The sequence below is a fragment of the Odocoileus virginianus genome, chromosome 3, assembly GCF_023699985.2.
Source record: "Odocoileus virginianus isolate 20LAN1187 ecotype Illinois chromosome 3, Ovbor_1.2, whole genome shotgun sequence".
Classification (NCBI taxonomy): Eukaryota; Metazoa; Chordata; class Mammalia; order Artiodactyla; family Cervidae; genus Odocoileus; species Odocoileus virginianus.
In genome coordinates this window covers 42,734,166-42,760,915 of record NC_069676.1, presented here as the reverse complement: position 1 = coordinate 42,760,915, position 26,750 = coordinate 42,734,166, and the positions used below count along the sequence as shown (strand labels likewise).

The 26,750-nt window shown below is 37.5% G+C and overlaps 2 protein-coding genes across 19 annotated transcripts in view; one reads left to right on the top strand and one right to left on the bottom strand.

The window, feature by feature from the left end:
- Positions 1–406: 406 nt before the first annotated feature.
- Positions 407–16,767, bottom strand: UBE2B (ubiquitin conjugating enzyme E2 B). Of its 2 annotated transcripts, none has more exons than XM_020908056.2 (7): positions 16,675–16,767; positions 13,215–13,283; positions 11,029–11,109; positions 9,132–9,157; positions 4,863–4,952; positions 2,254–2,342; positions 407–957 (listed from the first exon to the last, which is right to left on the bottom strand). In XM_020908056.2, exons 2-7 carry the CDS (start codon positions 13,256–13,258, stop codon positions 829–831), a joined length of 459 nt encoding a protein of 152 aa, XP_020763715.1. In that variant the 5' UTR covers positions 13,259–13,283; positions 16,675–16,767; the 3' UTR covers positions 407–828. The 2 variants fall into 2 exon arrangements, with proteins under 2 accessions (XP_020763715.1, XP_020763717.1); XM_020908058.2 differs by having other exon boundaries at positions 16,722–16,740.
- CDKL3 (cyclin dependent kinase like 3) overlaps positions 13,230–26,750 on the top strand; it is a 77,391-nt gene continuing 63,870 nt past the window's right edge. For 8 of the 17 annotated variants that reach the window (XM_070465378.1, XM_070465383.1, XM_070465384.1 and 5 more), the window contains exons 1-3: positions 16,830–17,163; positions 17,444–17,626; positions 21,239–21,433. In XM_070465378.1, the coding sequence (XP_070321479.1) occupies positions 17,462–17,626; positions 21,239–21,433 (360 nt within the window). In that variant the 5' untranslated portion in view covers positions 16,830–17,163; positions 17,444–17,461. Of the gene's footprint in view, positions 13,880–16,810; positions 17,164–17,443; positions 17,627–21,238; positions 21,434–26,750 lie in introns of those variants that run through there. The other 9 variants (XM_070465380.1, XM_070465368.1, XM_070465377.1 and 6 more) reach the window with 6 other exon arrangements.

The window sequence follows — 26,750 nt, the reverse complement described above, 5'->3', positions numbered from 1 at the left end:
TCATTTTACTTTCTTCATTATCAAAAATCTTTTAAAGTGTTATCAAGCAGCAAAGTAAGTTGCATAAGCTCTCTGCTCAAGGTAGAGGTGCCAATACCCCATGGTGGAGGTGCGAATTGTGAAATCAAAGGGTACACTTTAGCAGTAAGTAGTGCATGAAGAAACAGTAATAAGTGGCCTAAATACAGAGTTGGACAGAATCAAACCAGTTATAATTGCTCAACTAAAACTAATAAAGGTACATTCAAAATAAAGTTTGAGATTATAATTGGTATTTAGAATCAAATCTGAATTTCTTGATAAAATATAAATCTGTTCTTTTGAAATTGGAAATGAAACTATCAATTGATAGAGAGCTAGAGACTTATTAACCCCTCCTACTTAGATAAGGAAATAAGTGACAAAGTCTCTTGCACTGAAGTATGTATTTTAACAGCTTTACATGTAATATTCATATATAAAAAACTTTAAGTGCTTTTCTCCAATTTAAAAATCTAAAGAATTCAAAAATAAGGCATTCAATATTTGAAAAAAGTACAGATTTACAAAATGTGTATATTCTGTCATGAAAACTCCACACCAACATTATACACTTGGAAAAAAATACAAACAGGATATATTACAAATTTATGTAAGCAATAACTTAGTTCACACCATGCAATAAAAAGTACATTAATCAAGATACACAAGCTTTTGTAGGTTCTAAACTGAAGGACTTTTTTTCTGCAGAATCCTTAAAACCTGTGGCACTTAAAATTTGTTAGCCTTTCTACTGAGAGGTAAATTATACACAACAATGATGAAAAAGATTAACAGACCAGTTGTCTATTATGAATCATTCCAGCTTTGTTCAACAATGGCCGAAACTCTTTTCTCATATTCTCGTTTGTTTTCCTGATAAAGCTGTGCTGCCTGACTATTGGCTGGACTATTTGGATTCGGTTCATCCAGCAGAGACTAGAAGGAAAGAGAGAGGAAAAAACACATATGGAGAGTTATTTTTTTATATTAACATGGGTCAGATATGGGGCACAAAAGTTATAGAAAACAAATTACTTAATGAAAGCAATTAGTATGTCTCATGTATTTTCAGATCTAAAAACTTTCAGAAATAGTTTGATAAATACAGGAAGAAGTTTCCTATTGCTACAAAACTTAAGTTTTCAAAACAGGCAGCTCTCAATTGCCTTAAGACCTCTAATTTCTTTTTTTTTTTTTTAAGACCTCTAATTTCAAAGAAACTGGAAAAGAACATGTATTTTTCAGCATACTGCGCTATTAAACGGGAACTAAACAATTTGACTTGGTTAATATACAATGTCTATAAAATAGCTCAGCAACTAACATTTTCCAAAGTTAAACTCTATTATTGTGATAGGTTTGCAAATTCCTGACAGTAAGTTGGGTAGTATACCTTATTTCCTTTAATCAACAAAACATACAAACCTAGGAGCAAGGGAATATATTAATAACAGGAAGGCTGAAAGTACTGTTTATGACTCAAATTAAAACAGAAGTGTGACAGAAAAACTTGAAGGCCACAAACCAAAACATCACATCTGCTCCTCTCAAATGCATGTAACTAAAACTTGACTCCACCCCAAACCTTCCCCCTAAACTGTCATTCAAGGTCAACTCTGAAATATTCTGCCAGAGTGCTTTGGTGGATAGTTACATTACTTTCCTTTGAGACAGCATTTCTTGGATGGGGCAAAATGATGCGTTTCTGCACTGCAGTTTCTTGATGTCTCTATGTTTTTATTAAACAATTATCTTTCTCTCTCCCCAAAATTTTTTCATCTTTTCCCATAACCTCTGGCTATGCTTTCTAGGCATGAATATCTGACCTGTGAGGGAATTTCCTGGTGGTCCAGTGGTTATGACTCTGCACTTGCACCACAGGGGGCACAAGTTCTATCTTTGGTTGGGGAACTAAGACCCCAAGGCTTCAAGATGCAGCAGAAACAAAACAAAACAAAACCCGAAGAAACAAAACAAAATCACTTGATCTGTGAGAACAATTTATACTTTAATTTTATCAGGAAAATTATCATGGATTTGATCCAACATGGTCACTAATCAAAACGCAGATCAGTTGTATGAAAATCCTGAGGATTTTGTATGAGGTCTGCCACTGGTAACCTTAGTGCTGGGAAGGTTAGTTTGTTTACTTGGCCTTTAAATTGATCTAAAAGAGTCAATTATATTCCACAGAATCTTGAAAAATTAAGATGCATTCTAACACATGCTTACCTGAATTGATGTTAAGATAGAAGATACATCGTATGTTGGACTCCATCTATTCTGAAGGATATCTAAACATATGCTACCATCAGCATACACTGCAAAGACAACACTACAATTGGTTACATGTTAACTTGATCATATTTAATAATTAAACAGTAATTTTTTTTTTAACCACAAACAGAATGCTTGGCTCAGTCAGAAGTCTTGAACATTGGTTTATAACTAAAACTTTCTGTCTCACAGGAAAATCAGTCTCAAACTAAGGACTCTTTACAACATACCTTTTGATGAGGAGGCTGAGTGAGAGTTAAATTTTTTCAACACATAATATAGCTGCTGCTGCTAAGTCGCTTCAGTCGAGTCCGACTCTGTGCGACCCCCACACACGGCAGCCCACCAGGCTCCGCCGTCCCTGGGATTCTCCAGGCAAGAACACTGGAGTGGGTTGCCATTTCCTTCTCCAATAACATACAGCAAATCTGTTTAAATTCCATACTTCTAAATATTCCTAAATAAAGCTCTTGGAGGGGAGCTTATTTTTTGAAATAGCAATTCTACTTTAAAAATAAGAATGATGCACATGCAAAGTTTTATTTACAGCATGTTCTCTATAATACTCTTTACAGAAGTGAAAAAACTGCAAACAATTTGTGGTCCACAGTGAGGGAACTGGCTAAATAACAGTATATTATTAATGGCACATACCAATACTGCTGCCAGAAATGATACACATCTACCATATATTAATTAATGTAGAACGACATCCCTAATATATTACATTAATAAGTTTCCAATTACTTATATAACTCCATTTCTTGTAAAGAATCATTTACAAATACTTTAATTTGAAGTACAGGCAGTCACAAAAACATTTGTAAGACTTAATGCCAAAATGCAAATATCTGTAAATAGCAGGATTATGAAGGATCTTATTTACCTTCCCTTGTACTTTGTTTTTCCAATAAGTATGCATTCCTCTCATAATAAAAGTAAGAATCAAGTGATTACTGTATTAAAAGTCTAACATTTGAGAGTGGATTTTTTTCCCCCTCTTGAACTGACTATGTGAGAATACAAACAATGAACATAAATGTTTATCCACTTGCTAGATTATGTATATGTACAATAAATTTACAAAAATAGAATCACTGTGTTGACAAAGAATAAGTGCATTTAAATATTATCGACACTATCAAATTGTGGAAGGCTTCACAGAACAAGTCTGATCACTCTACATCAAAACAGGAGTAAGTGAGGCCTTTTTGGGGAGACGAGGTAAATTACACTTAATACTGTCATTCTTCAGGGCTCTATCCTTGGTCTTCTTCCGTCTATACCCTTTACACAACCTCTGGGGGCAACTTTATTCATGGCCTCAATTAGTATCTATGTGCTAGGTAATTCCAATTGTTAGCATTAGACCAGATTTAACTCTCAGCTTTAAAGCAGCATAGTCAATTGCTTACTGTGTACCCCAGAGGAACATCAAACTTAGTAAGTTCAGAGCAAAAATCATCACCTCTGTAAAACCCATAAAAATGCAAAATCATTTTAAAGTTTTGAACTAGTAACTATTTTTGAGAAGTAATCCAAAAGTAAATTAGAAACCAAACATCCCATCAACTGATTAACAAAATGTAGTCTATTCGTACAATGGATTATAATTCAGCTATAAAATGAAGTACAGTTATGTGTTACAAGAGATGAACCTGAAAACTACGTCAGCTGAAAGATATCAATTACCAAGGGCCACATATATTATATGACACATATATCATATGACTCCATTTATATGCAATGTCCAGAATAAGCAAACCTACATAGAGAAAATAAACCAGTGGTTGCCTATGGCTGGGAAGCAGGGAGGCAGGGGGACAGGAATGGGGAGTGACTGCTAACAGGAATGGGATTTTTTTGGGAGTGATAAAAATGTTCTAAAATTGATTATGGTGATGACTATACAACTCAGTCGAGATACTAAAAACCATTGAATTGTACAACTTAAATGGGTGAATAGCACAGTATGTGAATCTTTTAATAATAAAGATTTTTTTAAAAAAGTAAACTGGGAAGTTAATGAAGTTTTCCACTCATAGTGGAAAAAAAGGGAAACCATGCTATTAATATGGAGGTATAACAAAAATAACCAAAGGACCTCCCTGGTGATCCAGTGGTTAAGACTCCACCCTCCCTATGCAGGGGGCACAGGTTCCATCCCTGGTTAGGAAACTAAGATCCGACATGCCACACAGCTCAGCCCCCCCCCCCCCAAAAAAGAAAAAGGATATTTACTCAATTTTACATATAACATGATCTCAATTTTGAAAATTTGTGTGTAGTTTTACAGCTAAACTTTAAGCTACAAATTCTTTTTAGTATCTTTCACATTCTGACAAATAGATATTACTTTTAAAAATCAGAAATTATTAAAACAAAACTTTCCTCAAATCAGGAACCTTGGTAAGATTCCAGACTAAAAAAGTATGGTTAATAATGACATGGAAGCAACATAGAGAGGTGGGCCCTAATAATGAAAAGCATGGGCAACACCTAAAAGGATGAAACAACTCTTTCTTCCTCCTATCATTTGCAAAAGCTAATAAAATGCTACTTACCATTTGGATGAAACATTTTGGATAAAAACCTAACAGTTGGTGGTTTATTTGGATATTCTTCAGAAAATTCTATTACTAGTTTAAAAGTACCTAGATAGAAAACAAACCAAAATAATTACAGTAATGACAAGTATAACTTTTCTATCTTGTCACCAATGAATTCCCAACCCCACGCTGGCTTTTGCACAACCACACAAAAATTAATGTCAATTTTGGTTTAGTATATAAAACATACTAAATATACTTCTATTTATGTATTGATAATATACAACATTGGCAAGCATTTGGGGGTACAAGCACTTAACATATACTACTGGTGAGAACACGGTCATATTTTTGGCAGGCAATTTTGCCCTAGCTACCAAACTTTTAAATGCACATTTGAGTAACTACAGATAATTCACTATAACTTAGAAGGAGGTGCCAAATGATTTTGAGAGGGGCTAACCATCATATGACAAAGGACTCAGACTGGAGGTATGGCCACTAATGTGAAACAGTCTTTTCTGTTCCCATCATTTAAGTATGTCAAGAATCAGTAAGCATTAGTGTAACTGTCTACTGTTGGTTATAAACCAATATGGTACATTTTTGGTCAGCCTAAATCATTATTTGCTGGCCAAGAGACAGGCATTAAAAAAAAAAAATTATGCATTTGTAACAAAGTGAATCTGTTCAGTGTACAAAGAGCTCTCAACTCAAATTACCAATCTATTTAGCAGACACAACCACCATTAAAATATAGTTTTATGTGTTTATTCACTATCCAGAGATGTTTTACTTTGAGGAAATATACCTGAAGGCTGGATAGGTGCTCCAATAGTAAGCCCACCGTGGGCTTACTCAGTAAGTTGAAGCCTATTCCTAATGAAGTCAATAAAAGTTTAAACTATTCAAGATGTCTCCACAAGCTTCTCTCCTTATTTTATCAATTAAAAAAACAAACAAACAAAAAAAAAACTCAACCTAAATTCTAAACTCATGACTTCAGTCTACCAAGATCAGAGGCATGTGTTTAGTAAAATATTTAACATTCTATTTTCACTATTCATATATTCAATATATAATCTCTACCTCTTTAAAATTTTTGTTGTTTGGAAATTTGGGATTAGGGAGGCCAAAGATACAAACAAAATCAAAGGTGATATTTAATTCACATTCTGATATATTAAGAAGTTCTATGAAATGTATAGTTCATTAGCAAAGAGCCTTGTAACCTAATATATTTTTAATACCTAATGTTATATATTTTTACATTTACTTTTAATTTTCCTTCATTACAAAATGTACATTGTAAACATTTCAGGTAAACACAAATATGAAATAGCTTTAAGCTTGCTTTCTTCATATTTATGGGGTCTCTGGACCTCTTTATACTCTTACTCCCAATCATACCAAGCTTCAAATGTGAGGTCACTGAACGTGAAGATGGGAAGAGATGCATGCAACAGCACACCATTTTATGGCATTTCCATATATGGCATTTAAAAATACTTCAACTTTTTGGTTGGTAAAAATTCCCCTAATTAAAAAAAAATTCCCCTAATTTTTAAACAATCCATTCTCACAATTGGTATAAACTGTCTCCAGCACATCATGTGCTACAACTGTTGATACTTGTTGTATTAGAAATGATTACTCAAGGAAATCTTAAAATACTTAACTGTAAACTCATTACACATTAACCTAAGTAACATTTAATGAAAATAACTATATTTCCCCCACCAAGTTAGTGAGAAGTGTAGCACTATTTATCTGCAAATCTCTTAAATGATTAGCTTAATAGAAAACAGCTCAGGTGCTGTTTTCTCTCAGGTGCCTCTGCATTCAATCTGTGCAACATGCTGTTCTGGTTGAGATACATGAAGAAAATCAGGCCTCTTCCAAATATGTAAAGGAAAAAGGAAGGAGTATTTTCACAGCCTTTTCAGATAAAGGTAGATATTCTTTTTTGATATTACATAAAAGAAATGGTAAAGTTTTTAAAGGTTAGCTGCAACATAATTTGAAGCCATATAAACTTTTTGCATCATTTATATTAATGACTATTGCACATTGCATGTATCTTTTATCCATCCATAATATTCTAACGCACTGGCCATTTGGAAAATACCAGTTCACTGAGTTATCCAAATCATCTAAGTGTTGTCATATTTTATTTTGTATATAACTGTATACACCAGGGCTTCCCTCATAGCTCAGTCAGTCAATAATCTGCCTGCAATGCAGACCTGGGTTCAATTCCCAGGTCGGGAAGATGACCTGGAGAAGGAAATGGCAACCCACTCCAGTATTCTTGCCTGGAGAATACCAAGGACAGAGGAGACTGGCAGGGTACAGTACATGGGGTCCAAGAGTCAGACATGACTTAGCGACTAAAGAGAGAGAGATATACCATCAAAAACAAAGTCACAACCAGTGATACCATCTGCTAATCTCATCAGAGAAAAAAAGAGTTGGGAAACCATAATTTATCAGCAGCAACAAATCCTGTCAATCACTTTCCTCAACTTAACTTAAAATCTTCCCTGGTGGCTCAGATGGTAAAGAATCTGTCTGCAATGTGGGATACACAGGTTTGATCCCTGGCTCGGGAAGACCCCCTGGAAAAGGGAATGGCTATCCACTCCAGTATTCTTGCCTAGAGAATTCCATGGACAAAGGAGACTGGCGAGCCACAGTCCATGGAGTCACCAAGAGTCAGACATGACTGAGCAACTGACACTTTCACTAAGAATATGGCAACCAAATACATACTCAAATCTAAATAACCAGAATTTGTCAGTCATTCTTTCAAGTAAAAATGTTCCATGAAAAAAGCAGTAATTCAAATTGCAACTCAAACAATTGCAGAATCTGCTTTCCCTCAAACCACCAAACTGGTATGCAAGAGAAGTGCTGTATGCATACTTCCAACTTCATCAAGCAGAATATCAGAAAGCAGCATACTCAATGGTCATAATTTAGCAGTATTAGTCATTCCCACTTTTTCTTCAAAACTTTTTAAAGTGAAACTGACATCTTTTATTAAAAAAAAGGCAAAAAATACGACTCCCAGCACAGTTTGGTGCCACTGTCTTGGTATGTGCCAAGGCACTAAATTGCTTAGGGCCAGTTTTAGTCACTAATGCTTTTGTACCATCAGTGCTGTTAATATAATAAAAAAGGTTAAAAACAGACTTACTATTGCCATGAAGACAGTTTTGATCACAGGAAATCCCTGAAAAGGTCTCAGGAAACTTTTTTCCTGAGTTTGTGGACCACCCTCGAGAATCCTTGGTATAGAGTAAAAAGCTGAACCCCTTGAGCACCTCTCTTCAACTCCTTACCCACCCCCCCCCACCCCCACCCCCATCCCCATCTAGAGGTAACCATTGATAGCAGTATGGTATACAGGCCTTTAAACACACACACATGCACACACTTGCATGTATGCTAGTCAGTGAAACTGTGGTATTATAATATATATTCTGCAACTTTTGTCTCCTCAGACATACAACCAGATCTACCTTATTCTTTAATAGGTACATAATATTCTACAGTCTAGATATTTAATACTTTGCTTAACCATTTCTTCTACTGAACATTCAGGTTTTCTCCTTCAAAATACTTCTGCAATCATTATTTGTATAAATAACCTTGATGGGTTAATTCTGGGGCCACTGTGCTAAGACAAATCTATTTAACACATTTTAAAAATTCACGCTATATTAGGGAAACTTTACCCGGTTAAAATCAATTTAATAAGTTCAACTATAAATACACATTAGAACAAGTTTTCCCTTTTTCTGGCTCTTGGTCAAATACTGAATTTAAGATGCAAAAGATTCTGTAGAATGCTAACTATTTACAGGTGTCAAAAGCTAGCTGTTAAGTGAAACTACTGGTAGTTACACACAATTAAGAGCACTGATCAACATACATAAAGTTAAAAATGCATGACTATTACTCTTCTGATGTCTACCTCAGGGACACCTTTAGCACGCTTTGAGGTCATTTAAATTTAAAACTATTCTCAACACAGACCCCACCACGTAGGCCAGAGTTCAAGAGCCAATATAAAAGTAACAGAATGAACTAACAATGAAGGTGATCAAGCTGACATGGGAAGGAAGTTCTTTGTAAACTATAAGTTCTCAGTAGCATTATTTAGTTTTAATCTGATCTATTATTAACAGAAAACAGCCTTAACTAGATAGATTGGTGTTATAATTTTCTACTTAAAAGAAGCCTCTTAATACTATGGAAAACATATTGAGAATGACTTACCATCTTCAAAGGGTGTCCCTTCTGGTCTGAAAACAAGAAGATTTCTGATTAAAAAAAGTTTTTATTTCTGCTTTTTCCTGATTTTCAAAGAGTGGAAAGGATAAACTCAAACAAGAGAAAGAGGAGCTCATTCTGATAATTTGTGGAGTATTTGTTAATTTAATATCACCTTAGCCCTGGTGATATTTTTATTTATATACACATAAAGGGGGCTTCCTTGGTGGCTCAGACAGTAAAGAACCTGCCTGCAATGCGGGAGACCCAGACTGGATCCCTGGGTTGGGAAGAGTCCCTGGAGAAGGGAATGGCTAACCACTCCAGCATTCTTGCCTAGAGAATTCCACGATAGTGGAGCCTGGCGGGCTACAGACCATGGGGTCACAGAGTCAGGCACAACTGAGCAACTAAAAACAACAAATGCAAGACATAAATAGTAACTTAATTTTCCAAGTTTTCCTTTTAGAATGGTTTTACAAAAAAACAAAAGAAACCTGCCATAATTTTTGCACAAAAAGAATTCAGTTTATAAATATTAATCCTTTTGTAAATATATGTATTCTTAACAGAAAAATTCCTATTTTCAATATATATCAGTAAGATGGAAGTCAATACCCTTTAGTTTAAGGCAATTATGATACCAAAGTGTCCTGCTTTTCAAAAGAGAAATAGCTCTTGTTCAACTAGACTAAATTTATCTGATGTCACCAAGAATGCCAGTTTTTTTTTTTTTTTTTGAGAATGCCAGTTTCTTTTGCCCACATCTTTTCATTGTACCATATCCCTATCTCATCTTTCCTGAGCAGCAACATGAAGGTTACTTTTTTTGTTGTTGGCTCTTCTTTTTTTTAATTGCTTTACAAAGCTGGATTGGTAATGTTTAATTATTATTTGCAAGGTACACTCAAGATCTCAAAGCAGCATGCTAACAGCGTGAATTTAATATCACTTTACTTTAGAAGGGTGAACCACGCTCATTTTCCCCACTAGTTTTCAAAGTAGACTCTTAAAATGGAGTCAATGGCAATTCAGAATTCTGTTTACAGAAGTGTTCCTTTAAAGTTTTAGTGCAAAACGCTAGTATAAAAAGAGCAACAAAAGGGACTTCCCTGGAGGTCCAGAGGTCAAGAATCCACCTGCCAACGCAGGAGACACAGGTTCGATCCCTGGTCTGTGAAGATCCCACAAGCAGAGGAGCAACTAAGCCCACGGACCACAGCTACCGAACCCGTGCACTCTAGGGCCCTCATGTCACAACTACCGAGCCCGTGTGCTGCAACTACTGAAGCTCGAAGGCCTCACTCTGCAACAAGAGAAGCCACTGCAATGAGAAGTCAGGGCACTGTAACTAGAGATAATCCACACACAGCAAAAAATAATAAAGAAAAAAAATTTTTTTTAAAGAGTGAAAGAAAATAAAATCCAGTTCAGGAAAACCAAAGAAAGAGCATGAAGAAATGCTTTTATACAAATAAGCCTATGTGCAATATATACTGTATGTAAAATATAAGACTGCACTTTAAAAGGCTCCATTCAGCTATTTCTCATGAAGCTGTGAAACACTTTTTATTTAAGTGCTTACTATGGTGGAAGTTATCAATATTTTTGGTTCCTACTCTTTTTACAGTTCTAGTAGAATACATACTAAACATTTGCTTGGCACATTTTGTACAAACTAACTTATCTTTCTCCTGTAGTCTCAAATGATATTTTTATCAAATAAAACCCAGTGATTATAAAATCAAATTTTACGTGACTGCCAAAACTCTGTATCAGATTTTTTTTTTACCTTACAGTTTCTGTAAGATCCCTCATCCCTCAGTTCCCTTTCCTAGCTGTTATACATTAAATTTCTTAAAAGAATCACCATACCTACCATTTGTTATTTCTTTCAACTCACCCAAATATAACTGCATTCCACTGCATGATGTTGTTTTCAGATGGTGCGCCACTGACACCCACAGGTGGGTCCTCTTGCAATCTAGAAATCCAGAATAGAAATTTTAAAAGTTGAACATTATGGCCACTAAGAAGGCCAATCAAATATCTTTGAACCATCTACTTTGAGAAACAAACTAAATCCATTTTCTTGTTCTTGTACTGCGCTGGAATAAACCATACTACTTTAAATGGCTTGGGAGTCATCCCTCTTCAAATATCACCAAGGTTAAGATATCTGTTCAAGAACTACTTTTAACAACAACAACAACAAAGGAAAAACCTCAAGTGCAAAAAAACACTATTTATCAACCATCAATTTTGCTGTTGTAAACACGCAAAGGCTGTGTGTGTCCTAACCAAAGCTACTTGGGCAACATGGCCACCAAAAAAACTCTCTCCCAAACAAAATATAAAGACCCCACAAAAGACCCCACCTCAGTGTAAGCATTAAATGACTGAAAAACACTTGCATCCAGTTTAATCAGCAAACTAGTTTTGCACAGTAGAGCTACTTTATTCCATTCGCTTTAGTTAGTAGCTTTTAGAGTAAGCAGAGCTCTGGCTAGGTTTTCCCTCAGTCCCTATTTTAAAAGCTCTGCACCAATACTGCATTTTACTTCTCAGATCATATACAAAGCTACCTTCCAACACCTGTCACAAATTCTTGCAAACGAAGACCCTTGGAAAACTACCGAAGATGCCAAGCACTCAACTCAGAATCAAGCAGAGAACTGCAATGAGAAATCAGGGTACCAAAGGCTAGGAACCTCGAAATTATTGGAATTTCACTCATGGGAGCTAATCTGAAATCTATGGTTTCAAGCTGTAGAAACCGAGTTTTGCACCAAAAGGAGTATCTCCTTTTAAAACTGTCATCTCAGGGGGGAAAAAAGTAAACGGGACACTAAATATACATATACACACACAAACACACCGTCATGTGGTATATGATTTTTGGAATTAGTACCCCCAAAATGGCTTTAAGTCAACCTCAAGCAGTGCAACTCAGGACGAAGAGAACCCTTGGAAGATACGCTGCGTGATATCGCCCACCAAAGATAAAGGCTGAGTTACCAATACACTCAAGGCCAAACTGGGCAAAGCCCCAAACAATGGCTTCCAAGTGCCTCATTTAAAGGTTTACAATGAAGCTGAGAGGTTACTTCCTGATAAGTCAATCCAAGTTTTTACACTGGATTTTTTCTCTCAAGCAGGGCAGGTCTCCCTAGAAAAACACTTAAAAATGCGCACGGGAGCGTAACGCTAAGTTTTCTTGGACATTTTCTTCTCCGTACCTGTAAGCATTCAAAGGAAAACAACTTGTAGTGGGGGGGTGGCGGAGTCACTTCCTCCTCATCAATTCTAACACCTCCTAACAAAACCCTATTTTACAAAGGAGGCTCAGGGAGTATCAGGTTAGCGCCAGCCTCCAGGAAGGCATTTTTCCAGACTTTGGAGGCTATAGATAGGCCTTTATACACCAGGCCACAGAGCTGAGTTCCAGAAAGCACTGGCAGCCGGGTTTGCCAGCCCGACTCCCAGCCCTCTAAGCCAGTTCTCAAGGTCCTTTCAGGCGGGCGGGGGGGAAAGAGTCAGGTTTCGGAGGATGGGTTAACAACCTCCGGCCCTCGCGCATCAGACCCCACCCTCACTGCAGAAAGAATGGGGAGGGAGGCGGGGGTTGGCCCCAACCCTGGCAGTCGGAGAAGACGGCAAGGCCATCGAACAAAGCTGACTGGTGTAGCTAGTTAGCGGTGGAAAGGCTTCTGCAAGGGCTCGCTCTTAGGGCAGAGAGGAGAGGCGCCGCAGGGTGCAGAGGCGAAGGATGAGGTTTGAAAGCTAGGGCGAGGTATCAGGCAACTGGCCGCAATGGGCAACAGGGAATCGTAGGACAGACCATAGCCATCTTTTTACTTTTTTGTGGGGGTAGGGTGGCGGTGAGAAACTATCAACATTTCTTACGTAGGACAAGTGAACAACCAAGGAAAAAGAGTGCTAAAACGGAGCTAGAACTGGGCTTCCGTCTGTCCCCCTGGGCCCACAGCGGCCCTCTTAGGGTCAAGAGGGGAAGGTGTCCCGGATCCCCACCCTAGCCCCGTAGATTTGGGGAGGAGTCGTCATTGAGGCGAAAATGAAGGCCCTTACCGCTTGAAATCCCGCATAAGCCTCCTCCGGGCCGGGGTCGACATGCTCCCCAGCAGCCCCGCGGTCAATCTGAAAGAAAAGAGTCCCGAGCAGCCCCCCCACCCCCCGGCGCGGCGGCCGAATCACTGTGGGTCACCGCCGCCGCCGAGGTTGCACAAACAACCCTGCAATGACGTCTCCCTCCGCCGCCTCCAGATCCCTCCGCCCTCCGCCGATACCATGCAGTGAGGGGTGGGGGAGAAGGGAACGGGACATAGGAGAGCTAATTATGGGATCCCCTCAGCAGAGACCTTATCTCTTTTGTCTCCTTGAACGAATTGACCAATTACTGTTCTCTATGCTCAGACTGGAGGGTGTGATTAGGAAGTACCGAAACTGAAACACCAACCCGTCTCCCCCTCTTTCACTAGTTTAGGCTCAGCCGGGTGGGGAAGAGAGGGACGCATCCGGGGCCAGAGATTTCAGGAAAAGGAGGTGGGATGACGTAAGGTCACGTGACTGCCGGCGGCGTTGTCAACAATCCACCTCCGAGGGGGAGGGGACGAAGTATCTAGAACCACGTGTCCCTATGACGCCTTTAGGACAGATCACGTGAGAACGTCGCCTGGATCTAACTTTCAGCTAAGTCTTTCAGCCCGGTAGTTAAATTTACGGGCTGAGGGCTGGTATGCACTTTTATTCGTTTTTTTCTCCAGTTTGTGTCGGAAGCAGTAGTTTGTCTTGCTTGTTAAATCTTTAAAATAGAGCCCCAAATAATTTGGATTTAAAACTCCCCTCTGGTTGGCTCAATGGCTTATCAAATCTGGCATCTGAGGAAAAGTGAAGGGACCTCTGTTTTCCTCAGCTGAATGCTGAGGCCCATACAAAGCGAAATCCTCTGAAATGCTTCCTGAGGGCCACCAAATATTACTGTATGAGCATTGCAGTGTGTTTCCAGGGTTGACAATACTGGGCAGAGATGAAAGAACGGTGTGCAGATTGCTTAATGTTTGTTTACAATCCCCACACAGGATTACGGAATTTTGTTTTTTCCTTATGAGTCTGCTCTTATTTGAGGCTTTGTGTCAGAGTCCTTGGATTTGTCTACAGTTGGCGTACCGTTGTATTTGTCAAGAAAGGCGCGGGTTTGATCATAGAGTGTGTGTATAAAGGGAGTGTAGGTGACTGGTTGTTAAACCTAAAAATTTGACTCACATGTCATGCAGTGACATGCAGAGATAATACAGTCGTGGATAGGGGTTGTATATCTAACCTGAGTAACTTATTTCAGATTTTCAACACTAGTAAGTTAATGGCCTGAAATGTCCCCCACCAGGGCTCAGAGATATTGGCCGTTGGAATTCTGACATTATTTCTAGTCACTGAGTTCCCTTCCTCTGTCGCCTCCAATTCTGTTCTTAAGACTTTCTCAGGCTGAACCCTGAGCTCTTTATGTCCATTTGGGTGATTCCTCAACCTAAGGTGTGACAGGAAGAGAGAACGAGGAATATGGCGTTTGGCATACTTTCATTGAACTAGAGAAGGTTAATTTCCCCTACTTTTCTGGTACCTCTCTTTCTTCAATCCCTGAATTCTTTCTCTTGCTTTTATTAACTGCCTTGGTGATCAAGTTAGCCAGATCTAATACTTGATAGATACCCCTTGACAAATGTAATTCTGTAAGTCAAAAAGTGATTTTCTTATTTTCATTTTTTTTCCTTCCTGCCATAGCAGTTCTTTTGGAGAAGGCAATGGCACCCCACTCCAGTACTCTTACCTGGAGAATCCCATGGATGGAGGAGCCTGGTAGGCTACAGTCCATGGGGTCGCTAAGAGTCAGACACGACTGAACGACTTCACTTTCACTTTTCACTTTCATGCATTGGAGAAGGAAATAGGAACCTACTCCAGTATTCTTCCCTGGAGAATCCCAGGGACAGGGGAGCCTGGTGGGCTACCATCTATGGGGTCGCACAAAGTTGGACACGACTGATGTGACTTAGCAGCAGCAGCATAGCAATTCTTAGCTTCGCTATAGCTAAGGATGGAGACATACTAACTGTTAGGGTTACCCTACAGTGAAATGCTAAAGAGAAAGTCTTTAAAAAACAATCTGTCATTTGTTTAGCAATTATAATTGTTTTGGAAATCTACAGTTCATGGTTCAGAATGAAGTAATGCTTTCGATCAAATCAAGTAAGTTTCATTAAAGTCCGAGAGCTTTATTGTATAAGCAAGAATCCTACGTTGTCCTGGTTACCAACCCTGTCATAACCTAGTTGTAGAAAGGATAGTTTTAAGGCTATAATTTTTTAGGGTAGACTCAGTTGCTCTAGATTGTGAGCTCACTGAGAGCAGGGACTCTGATTCATGCTTTGATCCTTGCCAACATTATAAGTCAATAACAAATATTTAATAAATGTGCTTTACAAGTCTGGGTCCAGTATAAGATTCACTATGATACTCATAGAAAATATAATATAGTTGAATAACTTTTCAAAAGGAAAGACAATTTTGAATATTTTTATGGTAATAAGCAAAAACCATGACTACCTTTCTTTCCCCCTGTCTCTCAATAAAAGCTGTCGCAGCATAGAAACACTTAAGAATGTTTTAAAATACCAATTTCTTTACCCTAACTCATTTAAATCAGGATCTCTGGGGGTGGGGCCTTTTAACAAGCTCTCTAGGTGTGATTTTATTTTTTTATTTTTTTCTAAGTGTTATTTTAATGTGCATGTTGGGGTAAGACCAACTGGACTAGAATTTATTGGATAATAATAACGCTTTCTCTTATTCAGAAGCAAAGTGAGATTTGGCCTCTTACGCTTAACTTTTTTTTTTAGCAGGAAAATGAAAGCCGTAACGAAAACAGCGCTGCCTGGGCACTTCCAGTGATATTCTTTTTATTCATTGGAGGCTGTCACTCAATCCGAATCCCATGTCTAGTTCTTAGACAATTAAGATTCCGGGAGGTGGGGTGCCTTGTATGTCACTCTATTTTGTGGTGGAGCCCTTTGAATTATTTGCTTTTCCAAAGAGGGCCTTTTACGAGTTTTGACGTGTAGAAAGGGAATTTTTTTTTTTTTTAAAGAGAATTACTATGAGTTCAGGAAAAAAAAATTTAAGCATGTAAGAGGTGTTCAAGAAATGTTCTTATGAATCGTCTTATCCCTGTTTTAGGAATGAATGTCGACATCTGAGGTCAAACACAGATTATGTAACATTAAGATAACTAGGTAACTTAGAAAACTATAATTTTACAAGACTTCCTTGGAAGTCTCGTTTTACAAGCAGTCTCTACCTGTGACACCAAGCATCCTTTTAGGATCCAGCACAAGAAGCAAGTGTTCTCGGGCCTGGGTGCGTCTAAGATGCAGGTCGGATAAACTTCCACCCCGGTTCCCCTTCCCTAGAGTATTTGCATTTTCTCGAGCTTTTGCCAAAGTATGATCCTCCCCTGTCGCGGCTCAGAACCAACCTTATGTAGTGGCCCCAGTTTGACCGACAGCTGCTCGTATTACCGACCTCCACTCGCAGGGAAGCTTCCAGTTAACCCCCACAGGAACTCTTGTCCGCGCGTTCCCATTTTCCCTTCCGGGTCGGGCCTGGCCGGTTTTCCGGTCTTGCGCAGTAGACCCCAAGCCAGTGACCTGCTGCCCCGTTGCTATGGTAGTAGGCAGCCGGGAGCTAGCAAGCTAGGTAGGATGGGAGTCGCTGTGACTGCACTGAGCCAGGCTGCAGGATCACAGAATGGGCTGAGGCAGCGGCGGCTGTCCGGACGAGGTCGACGGTGGGGAAAGAGGCGCGGCACTGGTCTGGGACTCTGAGTCTCCTGATTTGAGGAGCGGGCGGGACCAAGGTTTTCTTGGGTCCCGGGGCCTGATCTGTTGGTGACTGCAGCTTTGCGGAAAACTTATATTTGATGGGGCTTGACGAGACGTGTGGGGACCCTACCCATGATGAATAGGTGACATGTAGTGAGAGCATCTTAAATCTTGGTGGGAATGATGGAGACAGTAGCAAGTTCCCCCAAGTTCTGGTGGTGGCCGAAGCCACATAAAGAAAGACACCCTGCTGCCGAACTGGCAGAGTTCCCAGAGACAAACGGGACTCGTGGAAAAGAATCCTAGTTTTCCTTTTCCCGTAATTTAAAGTATTATTGTGATAATGCATTATCCACGTTGAATAAATAAAGGTATGAATGTTTAATCTTCTCTCCCCCCCCCCCCCCCTTTCTTTCCATGAAGAAAAAACCGGGCTTCAAAATGGAGATGTATGAAACCCTTGGAAAAGTGGGAGAGGGAAGTTATGGAACAGTCATGAAGTGTAAACATAAAGATACTGGGCAGATAGTGGCCATTAAGATATTTTATGAGAAACCAGAAAAGTCTGTCAACAAAATTGCAATGAGGGAAATAAAGTTTCTAAAGGTTTGCTTCTTTTACCTTAATTGCTCTCTGTAAGTCAAAAAAGAGATTGTTATGAAATAAAAACTTATATAACGAATATTTCAGTTAACATAGGTATTTGGAATAGAAAAACAAGTGTGATGGCTTACCTTATTGTGTACATTTTGTAATTTTACAGTGATACTAGATAAATGTGCTTGTGTATAATGTAACAAAAACTGCCAAATGTGAAATAATTATTTGATTATTTAGTTTTATAACACTTAATAAAAATGTCTGTGTTTGTGCCAGATGTTGTGACTATAATGAGGTGAGAGACAGTACCTGCTCTTCAGAACTTTTATTATTTAATCAGAAAGACAAGAGGGCATATGAAAATAACAGTGAATTTTAAGTGACTCACAGTAAAAGCCAGTGATTAACACAAAGTCCTACTGGATAGGGAAGATTTCTTGGAGGAGGTGGAACTTGAATTGGGCTTTAAAAGGTATGTAGGATTTAGGAAAGAGGGAGAGACTTGTTTCCCAGGTTAGGGGAACAGCATAAGCTCGAGACCCTAAAGCAAGACAAAGGACCAAGAGCAGAGCAGAGTGGACAAAGAGCATTTGTGTGTAGAGTTTCTTATACAGGAGTGGAAAGAAGTGAGATTAGAGAAATTGGAGATAGGTTTTTTGGGTTTTTTTAAAACATTTTTTTTCTTTTTTAAAAAAAGTAATTATTTGGCTGCATTGGGTCTTAGTTGCAGCATATGGGATCCAGTTTCCTGACTCAGGATTGAACCTTGGTCCTCTGCATTGGAAGCCTACAGTCTTATCCACTAGACCACCAGGGAAATCCCCTGAAGATAGGTTTTAAAGTCTTCTAGGCTAAGAAATCAAAACTTGAATTTTCCAAGAGATTTTGAATTCAGGGTAAAGAAATGGTTAATATTAATCTAGCATTATTTTTTTAGAATAGAGGACTATAGATTGGAGGACTGAGAAAATAAAAATAGGGAAATGTGTTCTGATCTTAATTCAAGAATCCTTAAATGTGAGGGACCTTGCTAGAATGCAGCACTTTGAATTGAAAGTAGTAATATATTACTAAAGAAGACGTGAAAGTGTAGAAGGCAACAAAGAGGAGGAATCAAAGGTATCTTTGAGGTTCAGTGATTGCTGCCATTGATGGAAATATCAGAGACTCAAAAGAGACATGGGTTGGAAACTAGTTCAGTTTTAGAAATGTTGAATTCGAGGTGACAGGAAATCAGTAAAGATTACCAGTAGGCTTTTAGACATTGGGAACAATATGAGGAGTGATCAGGGGACAAGATAGAATTTCATGTAGGTATGATAGATCCACCCAAGGGAAAGACTTAAGAAGTGTAAAGAAAAGAGCATTAACATTCCTAAGGGATTGGGTACAAAACTAGTGATTTAAAAAAATATCTATATATACATATGTATTTTGTTTATTGGAATTTAGATGCTTTAAGGTTCATAGTCCAGATGTTTTATATGTGATGAAAAAAAAACAGCTTCTTTTCTTGTTCATTTTTATCTGATACAAAAGTAATATTCTTTTCTTGCTTTGTAAGTCTGTATTAGATATGATGGATCAATTTGCTTTCTAAATAGAAATATATTAGGCATCTGTGGATCGTTGGAACTGCTCTATTTCTAGACAATGAAAAGGGAAGTTAAAATCAGTAGAAATGTTATGATTTTGTGAGAGACACCTGTCCTTATCCTGATGACCTAAAACATAATAATACTGGAAGGCAACTTTGTGCACCATAAGTGAAATCTGATTAGGAGACCTTTTCCCAGGCAATATCTTTTGCTCTTTTTTTTCACCTTTGTTGCATTTAAGCAGTTTTTTTTTCCCCTTCTTGATTGTTTTGTAAAAATAACTGATATGTGGCAAGAACACAGAGATGAATTTGACAATTTACTATTGTAATTATTCAAGCTATTTTGAGATACCCTAACTTTTCTTCCCATTGGTTTATTTCTTGTAGAATTTTTAGTTTAATCAAATCTAATTCCACCAGAGACATTTCTCGGATTAGTTAACATTCTTAGTCTAAAAACAACTGCCATAATGACTTAATTAGAACTAAATTTTTATCTGCTAGAATTTCATTAAATAAGTTAGAGTAACTAGTGGGAGTATCTGTACAAAAGTTTTCTGTTTATAAAAGAAAACAAAAATAAACAACCTGAAAAAGGACAGTGGAATATTTCTGGGGGTTTCACGGTTTATCTGAGGAAGTCACTGATCCCTTATCCCTAGATGCTGCTGCTGCTGCTACTGCTAAGTCGCTTCAGTCGTGTTCGGCTCTGTGCAACCCCATAGAAGGCAGCCAAGCAGGCTCCTCTGTCCATGGGATTCTCTAGGCAGGAACACTGGAGTGGGTTGCCATTTCCTTCTCTAGTACCCCTGGATGGATGTTCCTTAATGCTTATTAACTTGCACTCACCCTTCTCTGCTTTTGCCTTTAAAATTACAACTGGACAAGAAAACAGTAATTTTCCACAGTTGAAGGATTATATTGTAGTATCCAAAGGCAGTCTTTTTTTTTTTTTTTTTTTTTTTCTACTGCCAGCTTGTTGCTATAGCACTCTGGCACCCCACCAACCAGGGAAATTGGAGCAAAAATAGGAAAGGAATCCGGCATTATATTTTGGCATGTTTTTCTGTTAGTCATGTTTTGAGGACTTTAGTTTATATATTAGTACAGATAACTAGAAAAATTGATATTGTGCCATTGGAATAAAGGCAAATTTTTTTTCATCCAAGTTAACTTTTTGATGAATTCAACATTGAAAATATACCCCTTAATTTTTAACCAAAGGAATAAATATTTTTGGTAATTTGAAAAAGTTAAATATTTGAGAATTGATTGTAATTAAGTCAGTGTGTTAAAAAATAGAATAAGCAGCATAAAATGTTAAACCTCTTTTAGTTTTCTAAGATGATATATTCCATTATTGACATTTTGAAATTACTTGCAGTGAGTGCTTACCAATGTAAAAACGTGTTTCATTGCTTGATAGAATCTTACAATGAGCAAAAATGTACCCACAGATAATTGTATATTTATATAAATTTCCTATGGATGTAAATTGGTATTTCACATATATGAAAAGTTTCTAGATATTTTTATATCTTTTTGTTACGGTGTGATGAATTTATAACCTCCATCTGGAACTTAACATTTTACTCTTGAGAGTTCAGGACCAAACTCAGTAATTAATTTCTATAAATTCTGATTACATGCTCAGTGGCACTGGAATTCATGCCCATTTGAAACCATAAGGACCTTTTAATCACAACCAATGTAAAGGATAGGACAATATCTCTTAGCAGAATACAAAGTTACATTTCAGCATGTTAACTCTGAATTATTTTAGAAAGCAAGCAAATGTCAACTTGAAGTAAAGCAATATATCTCCCTTTGTTCTCTAAATATTAACTATGAAATAGATAAATATTTAAAGTAGGAATGTAAGCAAATCAACAAATTTTTATTGAAATGCATGGAGGAAAAGAAACAGAATATTCCTCTTTTTAAAATTATATGAGTCTTATATGTGCAAATTATGGTGCATGAGATACTTATTAAAAATCCATTTCTTTTGTTGATAGCAATTTCGTCATGAAAACCTGGTCAATCTGGTTGAAGTTTTTAGACAGAAAAAGAAAATTCATTTGGTGTTTGAATTTATTGACCACACAGTTTTAGATGAGTTACAACATTATTGTCACGGATTAGAGAGTAAACGACTTAGAAAATACCTCTTCCAGATTCTTCGAGCAATTGAATATCTTCACAATAATAATGTAAGTGCTTAAAAATAACCCAAACTATAGGAAAGCCGTGAATTGTAAGTGCCTTTTAAACGTTCTGTTTTTATGAAAGTTGTTAAAATTATTTTTCTGTGCAATATTGACATTGTGAAAATGGAAAGAAGGTTGGGGGAATTACTACCTTATAATTCAGTCACAGAACCAAAAACCATGTTGAACACACAATAATTGTAACCATAAAGCAGACCAACTCTGAGATGCTAAGGAGGTATGGAAAAGTCAGCAGTCAACTCTGGCATCTTTTATTAGTGAAAATATATTAAGACATCGAAAGTAAGCCAGCCCAGATGATGGGAGGTCAGGAAGTAGGAACTGGAAATTAAGCCAGGGGAATGGCAAGAGAATGTGGATGCCTTTAGGGAAAGAAAGGAGAGAAAGTGGCTGAGGAGTGTAGAGCCTTGTCTTTTAAATCAAGAAAGAAAAAAAGATCAACTGTTTTGATTTTTAGTGTTGCCTTTTAACATTGTTTAGTTACTGTTTATTTCAGCAGGTTTTTATGGACATACTTTGTTCCCAACATGAACTATACTTTCTGTAAAGTTAGACGTAGTAAGTGATATTAGGCATAACATCTATATAGCCTAAGCTTTTTCAGATACCTTAATTTCTAATAGTCTGTCTCAGTAATAGTGCATCTCCTGTTGCAGCTTTGTTGTAATGGCATCTAGGACTCAGATTGTAATTTCCTTGCCCAAATGGATCCAAGGCGAGGCAGTATAATGTAATAGTTAACAGCACACAGTCTTTGGAATCAGACTATGCTAGATTTTTACCTAGTGGCTTATCTATAGATAACCACACAACTTGTGTAGCTCACAGTTACATAATGAAAGGTGGTCCCATTACTCTGTGGCCCCAGGAAAATTATCTAACCTTTTGGAGCTTCAGTTTCCTCATCTGTAAAATAATGCTATATAGTACCTCACAGATTTTTTGGTAAAGATCAAATTAGGTAATAGCTACATAGTGTTTAGCACTGTGTCAGGTATATTTTAAGTGCTCAATAAACAGTGCTGATGGGGAGTCAGATATAGTTATCTCTATCCCTATAGTGTCTTGCCTGTAGTAGACTAAAAACATTTCTTGAATAATGGGAGACACCAGTCTGAGAGCAGAAAACTTCAAAGAGGAGGTAAAATTAAAATAAGAATTTTGAACTTAGGTGTTTAAATTCAGGCACATAAGGAAACAACCCAAGGGCTTAACAGACAATTGAGATGTCATTGATACACATATGAATATTACTAAGCCATGAAAAAGGGTGAAACATTACCATTTGCAGCAGCATGGATGGACCTAGTGAATATCATACTAAGTTAAATCAGACAGAGAAAGAGAAATATATCATTTAAATGTGGAATCTAAAAAATAATAGTAATGAATCTATATACAAAACAGAAGCAGATTCACAGACATAGGAAACAGCCTTACAGTTACCAAAGGGGAAGTGGGAGGGCTAAACTGGGAGTAGGATTAACAGATGCAAACTACTATATGTTAAATAGATAAACAGCAAGGATTTACTTTATAGCACAGGGAACTATAGTTAATATCTTGTAATACCTATAATGGAAAATAATCTGCAAAATAATATGTATATAACTGAATCACTTTGCTGTACATCTGAAATTGACACAATATTTTGATTCAACTATAGTTCACTAAAACAAACAAAAATGGCTTACTAGAATCAAAATGGAGTAAAAATGTAAATGATCTTGAAACTAATAAAATGAATCAAAAAAGTTCAAGCACATAGAGCTAATAGAGCAGAATTGTTATCATTGTAATATGGAGTTCTATATATTGTGGGAGCATTTCACTACAAAATAAAGGAGAATCAAACTGTTTGAATCCAAAATTTGATAATTCATATCATATACAAAAATTAACTCTAAATGGATTAATGACCTAAATGTAAGCTCCAGAACTATAAAACTCAGAGGAAAACATAGGTGGTAATCTGTGTGGCCATGTATTATGCAATCATTCTTTTTCTTTTTCAGGCAATCATTCTTTAGATATGACATCAAAAGCAAAAGTAATCAGAATAGACAAATTGGACTCCATCAAAATTAAAAACTTTTGTGCATTGAAGGACACAATCAAGAAAGTAGAAATACAGTTCACAGATGGGAGAAAATATTTGAAAATCACATATGATAAGCAACTAGTTTCTAGATTATATAAAATACAATTCAACATAGAAAGACAACCCAATTTAAAAATGGGCAAAGAATAATAGCAAGTATATTTATTTAAAATCTTAGTAGACATTCTCCAAAGAAGATATACAAATGGCTAATAGCACATGAAATGATGCTCAATATCTTGAGTCATTATGGTAATGCATATCAAAAATCATGGTGAGATACCATTTCACACTCACTAGGCTGGCTGTAATTTAAAAAATAGACAAGAACGAATATTGGCAAGGAAATTGAGAAACTGGAACCTTTATACACTGCTGGTGGTAATGTAAAATGGTGCAGCTGCTATGGAAAACAGCTTGGCAGTTCCTCAAAAAGTTAAACATAGAATTAGCATATGACCCAGCAATTTTACTCCTAGGTATCTATCCAAGAGAATTGATAGCATATGTTCGCAGAAACACCTGCCCAGGAATGTCATATAAGCATTATTCAAAATAGCTGAAAAGTGGAAACAAATGTATATTAGCTGATGAATGGATAAACAAAATGAAGTATACCCATATAATGGGATTTATTCAGCCTCAAAAAGGAATGGATTGCTGATGCATCCTACAGAATGAGTGAAACTTGAAAACATGTTGAAAAAAATCAAATGCAAAAAACACATAAGTATAAATTCCACTTAAATGAAAAATTCAGAAGAGGCATTTTTGTCTCCAGATACTTTGGAGTCCAGTTTGTCTGGGCTTCCCAGATGGCACTAGTGGTAAAGAATTTGCCTGCCAATGCAGGAGACGCAAGAGACCTGGGCTCAGTCCCAGGGTTGTCGGAAAGGTCTCCTGGAGAAGGAAATGGCAACCCACTCCAGTATGCTTGCCTGGGAAATCCCATGGACAGAGGAGCCCGGTGGGCTACAGTCCATGGGGTCCCAGAGTTGCACACGACTGAGCATACTTCTTTGATTGCTTTTGCTTTTGATGTCATATCTAAAACAAGTTTATATTTGTTTATTTTTGAAGAAATGTCTAGTCAAGTTCTCTGCCCATTTTTAAATTGGATTATTTGTCTTCCTATTGTCAAGTTGTATTTTCTAGATTTTGGATAGAAGATCCTTGTCAGATACATGATTTGCTATTATTTTCTCTTCTGGGTTGCCTTTTTGCTTTCTTGATACTGTTTTTTTTCCTCCTTCGCTTAGTTTTTTTTAATCATTTCTTTCTCTTTATTGATATCATTTATTTGGTAAGACATTCTGTTGATACTTTTCTTTAGTTCTTTAGATATGGTTTCCTTTTACCTTGAACATATTTAAACAACCAAGAGAAGACTCTACACATGGACATCACTAGATGGCCAATACCAAAATCAGATTGATTATATTCTTTGCAGCCAAAGATGGAGAAGCTCTATATAGTCAGCAAAAACAAGACTGGGAGTGGACTGTGGCTCAGATCATGAACTCCTTATTGCCAGATTCAGACTTAAATTGAAGAAAGTGGGGAAAACCACTAAGCCATTCAGGTATGACCTAAATCAAAACCCTTATGATTATACAGTGGAAGTGAGAAATAGATTCAAGGGACTAGATCTGATAATGTGTCTGATGAACTATGGACATGAATTGAGGTTTGTGACATTGTACAGGAGACAGGGATCAAGGTCATCTCCAAGAAAAAGAAATGCAAAAAAAGCAAAATGGCTGTCTGAGGAGGCCTTACAAATAGCTGTGAAAAGAAGAGAAGTGAAAAACAAAGGGGAAAAGGAAAGATATACCCATTTGAATGCAGAGTTCCAAAGAATAGCAAGGAGAGATAAGAAAGACTTCCCCTGCGATCAATGCAAAGAAATAGAGGAAAACAATAGAATGGGAAAGACTAGAGATCTCTTCAAGAAAATTAGAGATACCAAGGGAACATTTCATGGTATGGACCTGACAGAAGCAGAAGATATTAAGAAGAGGTGGCAAGAATACACAGAAAAACTGTACAAAAAAAGATCTTCACGACCCAGATAATCACAATGGTGTGATCACTCAACTAGAGCCAGACATCCTGGAATGTGAAGTCAACTGGGCCTTAGGAAGCATCACTACGAACAAAGCTAGTGGACGTGATGGAATTCCAGCTTAGCTATTTCAAATCCTAAAAGATGATGCTGTGAAAGCACTGTACTCAATATGTCAGCAAATTTGGAAAACTCAGCAGTGGCCACATGACTGGAAAAAGTCAGTTTTCCTTCCAATCCCAAAGAAAGGCAATGCCAAAGAATGCTCAAACTACTGCACAGTTGTACTCATCTCACACGCTAGTAAAGTAATGCTCAAAATTCTCCAAGCCAGGCTTCAGCAATACGTGAACCGTGAACATCCAGGTGTTCAAGCTGCTTTTAGAAAAGGCAGAGGAACCAAAGATAAAATTGCCAACACCCACTGGATCATTGAAAAAGCAAGAGAGTTCCAGAAAAACATCTATTTCTGCTTCTTTATTGACTATGCCAAAGCCTTTGACTGTGTGGATCACAATAAACTGTGGAAAATTCTGAAAGAGATGGGAATACCAGACCACCTGACCTGCCTCTTGAGAAACCTGTATGCAGGTCAGGAAGCAACAGTTAGAACTAGACATGGAACAACACACTGATTCCAAATAGGGAAAGGAGTACATCAAGGCTGTATATTGTCACCCTGCTTATTTAACTTATATGCAGAGTACATCTTGAGAAACGTTGGGCTGGAAGAAGCACAAGCTGGAATCAAGATTGCCAGGAGAAATATCAATAACCTCAGATATGCAGATGACACCACCCTTATGGCAGAAAGTGAAGAACTAAAGAGCTTCTTGATGAAAGTGAAAGAGGAGAGTGAAAAAGTTGGCTTAAAGTTCAACATTCAGAAAACTAAGATCATGGTATCTGGTCCCATCACTTCACGGCAAGTAGATGGGGAGACAGTGGAAACAGTGTCAGACTTTATTTTGGGGGGCTCCAAAATCACTGCAGATGGTGATTGCAGCCATGAAATTGAAAGACGCTTACTCCTTGGAAGGAAAGTTATGACCAACCTAGATAGCATATTAAAAAGCAGAGACATTACTTTGCCAACAAAGGTCCATCTAGTCAAGGCTATGGTTTTTCCAGTG